The sequence below is a fragment of the Geotrypetes seraphini genome, chromosome 8 (assembly GCF_902459505.1).
Source record: "Geotrypetes seraphini chromosome 8, aGeoSer1.1, whole genome shotgun sequence".
Taxonomy (NCBI): Eukaryota; Metazoa; Chordata; class Amphibia; order Gymnophiona; family Dermophiidae; genus Geotrypetes; species Geotrypetes seraphini.
In genome coordinates, this window is record NC_047091.1 from 53,547,697 (window position 1) to 53,561,979 (window position 14,283).

The following is a 14,283-nucleotide window of genomic DNA, read 5'->3' on the forward strand; positions in this document are numbered from 1 at the left end:
AATACATAGAAACATGACGGCAGATAAAGGCCAAACGGCCCATCCAGTCTGCCCATCCACAGTAACCATTATCTCTTTCTCTCTCCAAGAGATCCCATGTGCCTATCCCAGGCCCTTTTGAATTCAGACACAGTCTCTGTCTCAACTACCTCTTCCGGGAGACTGTTCCATGCATCTACCACCCTTTCTGTAAAAAAAGTACTTCCTTTGATTACTCCGGAGCCTATCACCTCTTAACTTCATCCTGTGCCCTCTTATTGCAGAATTTCCTTTCAAATGAGACTCTTTCCTTTCAAATGAGTTATTAATACCGGCACGAACATGCCATAATCAATCATCCTGCTTATGTTACTGGCATATAGATCATCCTACTTATATGCACACATTTTATACCAAATCAATTGTCCCTTCGTATATACACATATAATACAAGGTTTACTATTATCGCTAAATACACTATATTTACACACCTCCTACGGAGATTGGCCATTTCAACGAAATATAATCTATTTACATGCATCCCTGAAAGTTCTAGTTTCCTCTCTCTGTCAACTTCATAATTTCAGTTGAAATAGTCTGAGGACAGTCTTTATCCCTTTCTTGAATTTTCCGGTGACCTTTTCTAGCTTTAATTCCTCTGGTAGGGCATTCCACCACGTTGGGGCCATATCCGAGAACATTCTTGCCCTGGTGCTTTTGTATTTGATGTCTTTGAAGGAGGGAAGTAAGGACTTTTGGCTCAAGCACCGAGCAGGTAGGAGTGTATGGTTTTGTAGTCTGACTTCTAGGTACTGCGGTTCTGAAAGGTGAACAGTTTTGTGCATAGAAATATAATTTTGAATTTCACCATGCTTTTAATTGGTAGCCAGTGTAACTCTTTTAGTTGCAGGGTGGCACTCGTCTGTCTCGATTTACCTAGCAAAAACCTAGCTGCAGCATTTTGTACAGCTTGGATCTGTCTGATCATGTATTTCGGTAAACTCAGCAGGCTTGCATTGCAGTAGTCAAAGATTGTGAGTACCAGGGATATTACTATGTTGGATATTGCTTGGTTGGTGCACTGGGAGCATTGTTTTGAATACTCTGTGGGAGCAGCCATCACTGCAGGAGAGGAAGAGGAGACATACTCATAGACCTCTTTCAGCAGGCCATCGGCAGAGAAGGTCCCCCAACCAAGCACTCTAGGACAGTCTCCACTAGGTCCTAGTGCTAGAGTTGGAGGAATTTAATTACTACTATGGTTAGGTGAGGAGTGGCCTAGTGGTAGAGCTGCTATCTCTGTACCCAGAGGTTGCGGGATTGAATCCCAGTGCTGCTCTTTGTGACCTGATCAAGACACTTAATCCTCTATTACCCCTAGTACAAAATAAGCACCTGTATATATGTAAACCATTTTGAATGTGTAACCACAAAAAATCAGTATACAAGTCACATTTCCCTCCTCTTTAAGCCCTGGTTGAAATACACTAAAAGTTAGAAATTTGTTTTCAGCTTCAAAACACTACATTACACAAATGTTAAATTCTATTGAAATGCCATTTTCAGTCCTAAATTTTAAGCTAATTTCCTAGACTCTACCGTAGTCTAATTTCTCTGTAAAATGTCAGCTTCTTACCTGGCCCTGAAGTGGGCCAAAATATAGGATCTTCTCAGGTAAATATCTATATCTGTATACACTCATATGTAGATTTTCTCCATTTTGTACATCTCCCTAACAGACTCATTAGACATTGATTATGCAGGGATGCTGAAGGCTTTTGTGCCCTTGGATTCTGTCATGGTGTAATAGACAAAGCATAGAGGAAGCCACCTTGATCCCTCTCTGCTCAGACTTGAAACTTTACCTGCCTACCACCAATGAGCATGCCAGCCTCCATATCCTAAGGCTTTTCATCTGTTTCCTCCTCTGCCACTTAATGGGAAGAAGTAGCAATTGGTGGCATTGTCCAAGGCTTGCTCTGTCCACACTAGAGAGCTCCTCAGGAATGGGAAGCATGGAAAACCTACAGGGCTTGGAAGAAGTTGCTGAATTCCTGTGGAAGCGGAAGCAAACTCTTTGGTGATGCTAGAATGAGGCTAAGTATAAGGTGGCACTTGGAGCATCAGACTGAATCTTGGAATGCCCAGAGAGGCAGGTGGGACATTAGGTGAAAGCTTGGAACACTCATAGTGAATGCCATCCAAAATACCATCTCCTTAATAATGATGTAAAGTTTAATAATAATCCTTAATCCAGAATGTCCATAAACAGTCCTAATATCCAAATCCCGAATAGAAGTAGTGTTAAACGTTCAAGATTGTCCTGAACAAGCCTCAGCCCCACCACTCCACTGCTAAATTTATCTTGGTAGTGGGAAGATTTATGTGGTAATCATCACCGGCTTTCCATTGTTATAATTTCTACTTTATTATATATATATTATATTATTATCTTGAACGTTTAACACTACTTCTATTCGGGATTTGGTTATTAGGACTGATCCAAAATACCATGACAGGTTGCTGGGGTCAGGAGGAAAAGGAAGGCTGTGAGTAAGTAATAGTGTCAACTTCCTGCAGGCACAGGTGGGGATAGAGGAGATTAATTGCGGGGATGAGTGGATATGGGTTAGATTCCATTGGGGATGGGTGAAATTTGTTCCTGTTCCACTCTCTAGTCCATATACTTGCTGCTACATTTTTCAGTCGCTCTCCTTGTCCTTCTGGAGTGTAAGGAAATTAATCAGATTTCTAAAAATTCATGTCAGTACGCTGCTCCAAGTTTCCAAATTGATTTAGACTTTGTTATACAAAGCATCATTGCGGTTTACAATTAATATATAATTAGGAGGAATAGTGGTAAAGAGAATAGAGGAATTACAATATATTTTATGATAGGATAGGGATAGAAGCATCCTTCCACGGATTTTTCTGCTGTTACTGCAGCAGCTGGCACTAAAAACACTAGCGTTGCTTTGTAAAGTTGGAGGGGGGGTATTATTTTCTGTGCCTATACCCCACTTATCGCATCCTTAGGGCCACCTCCCAACTCTGGCACTCATTTTTCTAGTTCTGTGCTGCTCCTGATGCTCAAAGAGTGTCTATGAGCGTCAGGAGCAGTGCAGAGCATTCAGCGTGCTGGCCTGTGCTGAAAACTGCTTCCATGGTTTTGTAAAAGGGGGGGGGGGGATTATTGCGTCCTCAGAAGGGAGTGCCCTGCTCTCCACAGCTCATGCACTTCCCCTATGATTATGCATTAGGTCAATCTTCTGTTTTTATTCTGAGGGTGGGTGCCACTAGAGTTTCCTCAGTGTCCAGTCCTAAGTGGGTTTAGTCAGAATTGTCCCACTGGGTGAAAACATGTAGGATGCAGAAAGAGAGAGAGAGAGAACTTCAAATTATTTCCTTCTTTGTTTTCTTTTTTTAATACACAGTTACGAATCAAAAACTCCACATTAGTGCAGGCAACACAAAAGAAAAATTTACAATATCCACAATTAACCCAGACTGGCAAAAAAAAAACAAAAAAAAATCAAATTTATTGCAGTAAAAACCACTGCAGGTAACACTTTTTAATACAATTGTTGAGCACCTATTTTTATAGCAAGTACTTCTGTGCAAATCTTTTCCTTTTTAAAAAATTTTTTTCTTCCTTAAATGGAAACAGATAAAATGTGGAACAACTTGTTGACAGGATATGAAGTTGAGGAGCACCAGCAGAAAAGAAACACACCCCCAGTGTCTGGATGGAGTAGGTAACATGAGTGCACAGTGAAGAGACTTAGGGCCGGATTCTCAAAACTCGCCGGTAAAATCCTCCGGGTCACTTTAGTGGTCGTAAATCTTGACGATTCAGAAAAGACGAGCAATGCTCAAGAAGCTTCACATGCAAACGAGGTTCATGGAGGGTTGCCTAATTTCCATGAGATCAGTGGCTGCTGATAGCGGTTGACACATGCACACAATAGTCCACAGAAAGAGGTGTAAGCGTGTGCATGTGCCAGGAAAAGCTGCACTGTAGGTACGCATATCACAGGATATGGGTGGATAGGCAAACGACACATCATTGTTTCAGTCATAAGCGTGCCACTGCTATTGGATGGAGAAGGGAGGGGGAAGGGTCAATCATCAACTTTCAATGAGCGCACATATAAGGCACGCCTTTAATACATGCGCTAGAGATGTGCCTCTAATTCACTTACTAGAGATGTGGGCTTTTGAAATTTTTACCCATTACTATGTAATAGTGTGTTTTCTTTTCATTTCTATCATGAACCACATCCAGATAAAGGCACCTGAGATGCGCTTTTCACAGTATCAGCACTCCTGCACCAGTGATCTTGGGTGATCTTGGGTCATTAAAACCCAGTTCTTTGCTTGGAGAATCGCCCAGCAATGATTGAGAATTGCCTGGAGCGCTCCTTTAAATATTAATGACCTCACTGTAATGCCACTTGAATACTAATGACCTCATTGTACTACATTTGCAAGGCAAAGTCGGAGGCTGCTAGGAAATGTGGAAAAGACCATGGTGAGAATTGAATTGGGTGATTGGAAACCAGTTTAGCGACCATCGTTAAAGGCATGGTGAGGTTTGAGAATCCAGCCTTTAGGCCCTAGTGGAAACTCATCGTGACAGCTCCCTGTCCAATCCTGCTACTACCCTTCTTTACCGCTTCAAGGCTCTGCTCATGTCTGTGAGAGACCCAAGGAATGGCTCTGAGCCAGCATGAAGGACTCGCTTGGCTGACTCAAAACTTATCACAGCTGTTGTACTGGGAAAGCTATGGAAAAGCCTGGCCACTAGAGTTAAAACCACAGACTATTCTGCCCGGCTCCTGTGTGCATTGATGTCTTTGGTTGTTGGGTAGAGCTCTTGGGAACAAGTTCACCTTCATGGCAGTGCATGCCTTGTATTTACAGGGTTGGTTTTTGTAGAGCATGTTCGGAATTTTACTATGTTGAAGAAGATACATTGGACCCAGTAAAATGTGAGGTGATAACATTTATAATGTTATTGTTTGCAATGAAGTGAATCACAGGCAAGATTGATTAGGGACCCTTTTCTCTGAACTTCTGCCAGTGTTGACTGTAATTAAATTGAAGCAGACTGTTCTGCACCTGGCAGCTACCTCTTCAAAGTGCATTCTGCTTCTTGTGGTCTGTTTTTTGATGGACATACTTGAAAATAAGAACAGGAGTGCAATCTCAGGAATGCAGAGCTTCCATAAGAGCTAAGGGAACAGGCTCAGGCTGCCTTAGGAAGGGTAGGTCTAAAATGATCTTGCGTGATAAGAGCCAGACTAAAATCTCAGAATGGCCTTCAGTTGGTGTTGGGAGCCAATGAGAAACCAGCATGAAAACTTGGCGAATCCCAATGGGGCCCTTTCAGAGCTTAGGCCCTTGAACAGTGGTTTTCAAACTTTTTCTAACCGCAACCACATTATATGGCCAGAGAAAGCAAGTGATTCCCCAAAGGTGATATTTCTATGGACAGCCCACCAGTTTGGGTAGCCCTGGCCTAGAGGTTCTGGAGAAGCAAAAGCCATAGAGAAGCAAAGCTGGAAAGTTGACCTTCCAGAAACAGCAGATTTAAAATTTAAGTATTAAAGTAACAATAACTTGGCATTTTGAACCCTACTCCAGCCAGTGATCACAAACTGCACAATCTTATGGCCACTGGGGGTGCATTCTACGTTATGATAGTTATTGCAAAGTAAGTGTGCTTCTTTTCTTTTTAAGGGTGCAAAAAAAAAAAAAATAAAAATCACAGGTTTGGTGTTTTGGGTTTTTTGTGTTTTTTTTTTTACATCATGCAAAGCAAGAATAAGTACATAGAAAGCAAAACCAAGTCACTGATTCAATCAGTTCTTAGCTATCAAAGCTGTAATTACACACATACCAGGAAAAAAAAGAGGCATTTTGCAAACAGCAATGGCACCAAATGATTCTCACAACAGTTTGGGCTCATAGTGATACATTAAACCTATGCAGCCAAGATGCCTCAGAAAGCAAATTACCCAAATTAGCTACATCCTAGGAGAAAATCTGAACCCTCTCTGCATGGTACAATAGCTTGAGTGGGCTGCGTTAAGAGTCTTGAATTCCCTCAAAGCCCTAGGAAATGAGGGGGCATAGGACAGACTAGGATGTAACCTCAGAAAATACTTTTTCATGGAAAGAGTAGAGAATGCATGGAATTGCCTCTCAGTGGAGACAACCCCCCCCAACCGTATTGGAATTCGAGGAAGCTTGGGATAAGTACATCGGATCTGTAGAGGATGGGATAGTACAGGGGTAGGCAATTCCGGTCCTTGACAGCCACAACCCAGTCGGGTTTTCAAGATTGCCACAATGAATATGCACAAGATTAATTTGCATGAACTGTTTCCATTGTATGCAAATCAATCGCATGCATATTCATTGTGAAAATCTCAAAAACCCGACTGGATTGTGGCTCTCGAGGACCAGAATTGCCTACCCCTGGGATAGTAGATGGCATGGATAGGCAGACTAGATAGGCCATATGGTCGTTACCTGCCCTCATTTTTCTCAGAAATAGCCATGCCACCTAAACAGTCACAAGTTGTCTTATTCTCACTGGGCCAGGTAAGGGTGGCTTATCTATGCTGTCATAAATGGCTTCATACACTGGAAGAGCCAACTGGGAATTTTGCTTTTGCGAGGCGGCAGCATTCTGATCCTGATAGCTCCCAGAGGTTCAAGGGAATTGCAAAGGGTTTTTAAGATTCTAAATTAGGTGCCCTTTTATTAAAGCTTAGCATGCTTATGGCCATCTAAAGAAAGGGCCTGTGCATGGTCTCACAAGCCTCCTATAAAGCCATGCCTTCTGGCTAATTCTTAAACTCATCCAATTAGAAAGAATCACAGCACAAACTAATGTTCAGGGGTCTCCTCTCCAATGTATAATTCTCATCTTGCTTAGAAATTGAATGACATCTGCTCCTCTGAACATGCCTATGGTAGAACAGAGCAGGGCTGCGAGAAGCACATCCCTCAAAGTGGAAGGCCAGGAACTGCTCCAGCTCCAGGCTGAGGTGACACATTGACTTATAACCGAAGAGGCCCGAAATTAAAAAAAAAAAAAAAAAAGTAATCTGTGCTCTGCTTTCAGCTAAATTTAGATCTTAAGTTTTCAACTGAAAATTCATCTTAATTTAAGAGCTTTAAAAGTTATGCTTATGAAAACACTGTAGATGCTAAACTCTAACTTTTTTTTCCTGCTCTAAATCCACCCCTGCTGTCACTTACTTATTGTGCTCCTACGTTTATGAATTTAGGGCTGGATTCTGCAAACAGCACCTAGAGAAATGGTGCTGGCCACGTATCACACTTAACATAGCAGATGACAGCAGATAAAGACCCGAATGGTCCATCCAGTCTGCCCAACCTGATTCAATCTAAAAAAAAAAAAATTTTTCTTCTTCTTAGTTATTTCTGGGCAAGAATCCAAAGCTCTGCCCGGTATTGTGCTTAGGTTCCAACTACTGAAGTCTCCGTCAAAGCTCACTCCAGCCCATCTGCACCATCCCAGCCACTGAAGCCCTCCCCAGCCCATCCTCAAGCAAACGGCCATATACAGACACAGACCGTGCAAGTCTGCCCAGTACTGGCCTAAATCCATCAATATTTACTATTATTTTCTGACTCTCTGTGGTCATCCCATGCTTAGGCACCGTTTATAGAATCGCGCCTAACAAAAGTCTTAAAGCCAGGATTTTACCAGCCTACATTGCAGGCGCCTAAGTTCTTTAGAGAATCGCACCTTGCAGCGCCTATGCCTGCCGCTGCCCCAAAACATGTCCACTTAGGCATTAGGCACCACTAAATGTCATGTAATAGATTCCTACCTTTTTAAAAATCAGGTTGGCGCCTGTCGACCAATTAAATTAAGGTTGTTTTGGTAATTGTTAGTTATCTCTTATAGAATCTGGCCCAATTCTATAAAGTGCAACTAAAAAAAAATCAGCGCCTAATGCAGGGCTAAGCGCAATTGTACAAAAGGTAAGCACGCTGTCTAGAATTACACTTAGCATCGCTAGGCATCTTAATTTTAGACACACTCTATTTATTCCAGGGTTTTTCACTGGAAAACATGCCCATGATCTGCCCCCTCAACCATGCCCACTTTTAGGTAGGTGCTTTGGACTAGGTGCCTACCTCTTATAGAATTTTGTTTTTTGAATTAGGTGCCTAACTTTTCATTATGTCCAATTAAAGCCACTATGAGGTGTTGCGGTCCAATTATCAGTGCTGATTTAGCCTATTAATCAATTACGTTAGCTGCTTATATCGGCTAGGTGCGCCAGTGTAGGCTTCTTACTTTAGGCAGAATATATAGAATTTGCCAGGGAGTGAAATTTTGAGTATAAATTTAAGCACTCTGCCCCAGTAAATTTTCAGAGAGACCAATTTAGGGGCATAACTCTCAAAATAAGGACTATAAATCAGGTCCAAATATCTACTTTGGATATTATGGAAGTCATCTAAAGCTATTTAAAAAAAAAAAAGAACGAGAATATATTTTAAAGAAATGATCCTTGGTTTGGAATCTGCTCCTCAGTAGCTAAACCTTAGCCTTGCACATTTAAAACTAAAAGTGGTGACTGTCAGACAAGTGCGTGATGCTCAAAGGCACATCCATGCATTCTGACCTCCAGGCTGGCATGTTTAAATAAAGGATAGTTCAAGAGGAGATGAAGTCATGGAACTGTCAAGACAAAATGAGAAGGGGAAATCACCAAGAAGGAAAAAAAGTAGAGAGATCACAGGAGTTGAAAGAAAACGGCAATAATTTACCCAGCTGGGTGTAGAAGTGCTGCCCAGGCCTTTCCATGTCACTATTCACACTCCCTGAACCTCTTCCCCAAACACAATCACCAGCAGGCTATATGAAGGCAAACATTCACAAGACAGTCAGACAGAGAAGAAAAAATCCAATTGAAGAGGAAGAAAAATCCACTACAAAATGTGTGAAAACTTCTCCTTAACTGATGGATCTTCAGAGGACTTTCCTTTGAAACCCTAGTGCCATTGCATTAGCTATGAAAGGCAAGATGGTTACTACATACATCAACCATAGGAAACACTGGTTACATAATTATCCTAATGATGCATTCATGTGAGCTAGCCAAAACATTATTTTTTTCAATTTTGTTGGGTTTTTGAGATCAACAGATGTATAATGCATCTAGATATATCAGGCACAATATTCTACTTTTATTTGGCTGAATATTGTTCCCTCTATGGGTAAAACTAGCCCAGGTGGTAAAGCAGCATCCAGCAATTTCATGCTGAAATCCCTAAGCATGATTAACAATGATGACAACTTTGCACATTTGAGTAGTTTCAAAGTCCATGGCTATTAAGTATGTGTAGTGCCAGTCAGCAACGTTTGATTGCTGGTGGTTCTGCAATAAAGAGCTGCACGAGAATGGGGATTGCGGGAATCCCGCAGGATTCCCGTGGGTATGGAAGAAGTTCCACAGGCTTGCCATAGGGATGGAAGAAGTTGCCTTGTGATTCCTGCGGGAGTACAGTATAGTCATCATCTCTGGTGACTCGAAAATGAGGTCTGGAATGCGTCGAGATCGCCAGCTGAACACCAGACAGGCTTGGATCACTCATTAGCTAAATATTGACTACCATCCAAAAACCATGGGGGGCTCTTGTGGTTGGGAGGAAACAAGGGTTGCGTGCACGTAAATAGTAGCACCGACTCCTGTAGAGAGGTAGGGATGGAGGAGACTGTGGGGATGGGAGATTCCATTGGGAATGGGTGAAATATCTGCCTCCGTGCTGCTCTCTCTAGTCTGCAAGCTATGTGGGAACTTTAAAAACGTAAACCTTACACGCATACCACACCCCCCCCACTGCTGCACTGTAAGCGCAATAAAGGCCCTAGAGAAGGGATTGGATATGTTTCATATCACCGAACCCGTTCTGTAGCCCTGACACTAAGAAACCATGCCAGGCAACCCAAGAGATTGATTAGTAAGTGGTACAATCCACTTGTGCTCAAGAAAATGTCCTCTCCACTGTTTCACCAATTCACAAAACTGAAAGCCTGGAGCCTCTGGCTATACTATTCGCCCTCTCTTCAGTTGCTTCATGGCTGTTTGGATTTCGTATGACTTGAAAAACTTTTGTTTTAGGCTAATTCTTCTGTTTTGTGCTTTAATAAAAGCAAAGGGGAAAAATTCAGTTATTTTTGGTGTTAAGTGGCCTTGGTTAATGCCCCCTACCCCCCTGACTATTCATGATATCTTAATTTTTTTCTACCTAAGTAGTAAAATATCTATAAAATTAAAAAAAATGTAAAGATGTCTCTTGGGTTGTTTTTTTAAAAAAATATCCAGAAGTACGTCTCATTTTATAATAGGCATGAGAATTATAAAGAAAGGGTTTATGAGTATTTACCTCATACTTTGATCTTACAATACTGTTACCTGAGGTACAAAGAGAAGGGATTATGTGACCACAGTTTGATCAGGCTAACCCTACTTGTTCTGAGTACTGAGCATCAAGTGATAATACTGTGCTTGTGGATGCTCTAAGGGGTTGGACGATATGGTATCTGGTTGGTGACAATGGTGAGGATCACTGAGCTCTGGAACAACCTTATCTCCCCTCTTTGGAACTTGAGCTCTCTCCAAGTTTTCTGCAAACATCTGAAATCCTGGCTTTTCTCAAAAATGTAAGTCTCCCTCCAACTTAGGAATCAAGGAAACTCTTATATCTTGGCATCCCAAGTCCTCTAAATTTTCTTCACACTTCTACCTCTAACCCTCTGTTGTAGTTCCTTCCTATTTCTTCTACTGTAAAAAGCGCCGAGCTCTACGAACGTGGAGATGAAGCGGTATACAAACCTAAGGATTAGATTAGATTAGATTAGCTGAGCATGCCCGGACAACGGGTTGACCAGGATAAGTTAGTAGAGTTATGCAACTGTGGCTTTAAGACCAACGTTTAAGGAACAGCATTCTTTTTAAGTTAATATACTGTTTTATTTGGGGCTGGTTTTGGTCTTCATGAGTGACTACAGTAAGCAATGCAGGCAGCATTTCAGTATTAATGAAGCAAAACTTCAAAATTCAGGCACTACAGGACAACCGCTCCCATCTCCTTGTTTCTAAGTGTGCATGCGTTTGCTTTGTACCTCCCAGCTCATATTTGGTAAGTCTGCCTCTATTCCACATTCAAGTACTGTGTTTATATTATATATATATATAAAAGATGTTACAAAATTTGTGTTGTATTGTGATGATATCAATGGCAGGAATGATGTAGCCCTTTTCTGTTCTGCCTGTGCACAGGTTGGGTCTGAAAAGAGTGTGGAAACAGGAACTTGACAGACATGAGTTAGGAGTCAACGCAATCGCCACAGAAATCATTGGTATTTATCAACAAACAAATGGCTTTTGATTTTGTGCAATGGCTACTACAGTAGTTAAGAGCTTCTTAGTTTGGCCATGAGGTGGATGTTCTTCGTGACAACTAGAACTCCACAGTGCACCTTTTGGGGCAAGGGCTTCCACCTACCTTCCTGTGCAGGCGAACACAGCTTCTAAGCCACCTAAGGCCAACCCTCTTCTCATCCTAGGTCAAGTTTTGTTTTTTTTAAAAAATCTTCCAGCATGCCATTAATTGCTAATTTGTTCAAAACTGTGCTTTGTCGATTCCCTGACCTCTCCAGGGGCTGCCATGTTTGGGAATATAATCACAGATTTCCTTACGCAGCATTGAGAGCCGACTGGTTTGTATAGCAAGAAAGAGAGTGTGGGTGTAGTCAGGTGATGACATCATTCAAGCATATCAGTTCACACCCACTGAATGAAAAGCTATTTTTATATTGACACAGGATGACTTAATGCTAACAATATGTACTTTGATGTTATCCCATATTGTACCTCTGACGTCCACAGGCCCTGACCAGTGCTTTGTGTATACAGAATCCCTTTGGCTTTGGTAAGAACGATGGTTTAATACTACTACCCGCACATGCGTATATTATGGTGGAAGGTATGGCTTGGAAGCCTTGAGGGTTGGCACATAGTTCTTTACTGCAGAAATGGTTAGCTTGATGTTTTTAAGGGGTGCAGAAACAATGCTAGCATCACATACCTATTTGCAAGTGCAGATGAGCCAATGTGAAGGAAGAGAGGAGGATAGGACTTGCCATTATCTGTATGACAGCAATAGCAGAAAGTGCTCATCCCAAGGCAGGACATACAGCCATGGCTTTATAGTATTGATTTCTAACCTAATTTCTTTAAATAACCCCCCGTCCCCTCACCAAGAGAGACAGACACCCACACAAAAGGGACAGCAACTAGTTAACCAATAAAGCTTTTGTAGTGAGCATGCTCGGTGCGATGCTGAACAATCTCTCACTATCACCCCCTTATTTTCAATGGCCCCCAACAGTTATGGCTTTTAAGTGGATTTCAGCTGAGGTTCCTGAATGGCTGTGTAGATCACACAATAGGGAGCAATCCCCCCCCCCTAATGTGGCAAAATGCTATTTAAACATAAACAAATTTCACACACAAAATCTAGCAAGCATTTTCATCCCCTATTTGTAAAAGCAAAATTATACCTAATCTTAGAAGCTTCTTGAGGCTTTCCCTTTCTTCAGTTTAATAGCAACTGCAGTCTTAGAAACTAGTCCTTGCAGACACCCAAATTCTGCCCCCTTACTGGTCTGTGGACAGCCAACTTCGTACAACCACTCTGCTGTTAAATCATTTAACTGATGAACTGATCAGCTACTGGAGTACCTGACTCTTGCTCTGAGGACAATCAAATCCTCTTAACTAATTGATGAATACCCAAACGGACAAATATCCACTTGTGAGTAAACTTTTAAGATTGAAGACAACCAAATTCTGAAAAATCTTTCTGCTGCCGGCCAACCTCACTCTCGAAAACTGTCAATTGCTGGACAACGCCTGGTGGATAATGCAACTCTAGTGAACCATCTTCTGTGGCGATTCAAGCAATGGCGCTCTGTTGGCTTGAGAATGACTAAATGCGGACCAACCAACTAACATTTCACCAAAACTCTGATAAATCATTGACTGCTCTACAACCTAACTCTGACATTGCAGCTGAAGAAAATCTACCTCTAATCATCCACTGACAGCCAGCCTAATCCCAGCAAACCAGGAACTAATAAAATGCTTATACACCTTGGTTAAATCAGCATCTCTTGTGTGCCAGCCAATGACTCCTGTAGTACTAGCCACAGGGCAGGCACCTGTAAAACACTTGCTACGCCTCCGCTAAATGCTGCTTTTCATTTTGGAAAACTGAATCAATTCAGAAACATAAAAACTGAGCCATAAGCTCCAATCTGACACGGCAAGCGACTCCTGCAGTGCCAGCACTCCTCTGAGCATGCTCCGTACAGCACAAAATGTACAGTAGAGTTAAAACGACAAGAAAGCTGGTCCTTCTTTTTCAGATCACACATGATTCCCCCTCCCCCCAACCCCTTTGCCCTGGTTACCCCAAATTTACAGAAATAAAGACAAAAATTCTAGGACAGTGTGTTCAGCCTTTTCAGTCTGGAATGTTTGGGCTCTCCATGGGTCGCGGTGAGCTCCCAGGGGCATTCTTCGTCAGGAATTTTCTTTCACAGCACCGGCTTCTCCTTAAGTAAGGGTGATATATGCCGAGGCCTTTTCTTTTAGTTGTCTCAGGCACAAATGACAGCTCCAGCTTCCTGCAGATTGAGGGTAGGAGAGGGCGGCATGTTAAGATTGAGATACTTGAAGGCTCTTTCAGCTTACAAATATCACAGCGGCAATAAAAACGTCGACAAACGCTTCTACTCATTTCTATAGTGCTACTAGATCAGGGGTGTCAAAGTCCTTACTTGAGGACCGCAATCCAGTTGGGCTTTCAGGATTTCCCCAATGAATATGCATGAGATCTATTAGCATACAATGAAAGCAGTGCATGCAAATAGATCTCATGCATATTCATTGGGGAAATCCTGAAAACCCGACTGGATTGCAGCCCTCGAGGAGGGACTTTGACACCACTGTACTAGATGTACACACTACTGTACATGTTATATGCAGGTACCTTCTCTGTCCCTAGAGGGCTCACAATCTAAGTTTTGTACCTAGGGCAATGGAGGGTTAAATGACTAGCCCAGGGTCACAAAGAGCTGCAGTGGGAATTCCCCAGGATCTTAGTCCACTGTACTAACCTTTAGAATACTCCAGGGGTGGGCAACTCCGGTCCTCGAGGGCCGGAATCCAGTCGGGTTTTCAG

At 42.2% G+C, this 14,283-nt stretch overlaps 1 protein-coding gene across 9 annotated transcripts in view; it reads right to left on the reverse strand.

The window, feature by feature from the left end:
- Nucleotides 1-11,607: 11,607 nt before the first annotated feature.
- The window catches only part of DPF1 (double PHD fingers 1), a 146,600-nt gene continuing 143,924 nt past the window's right edge, over nucleotides 11,608-14,283 (reverse strand). For all 9 annotated transcript variants that reach the window (XM_033953542.1, XM_033953539.1, XM_033953547.1 and 6 more), the window contains one exon: nucleotides 11,608-13,726. In XM_033953542.1, the coding sequence (XP_033809433.1) occupies nucleotides 13,656-13,726 (71 nt within the window). In that variant the 3' untranslated portion in view covers nucleotides 11,608-13,655. The remainder of the gene's footprint in view (nucleotides 13,727-14,283) is intronic.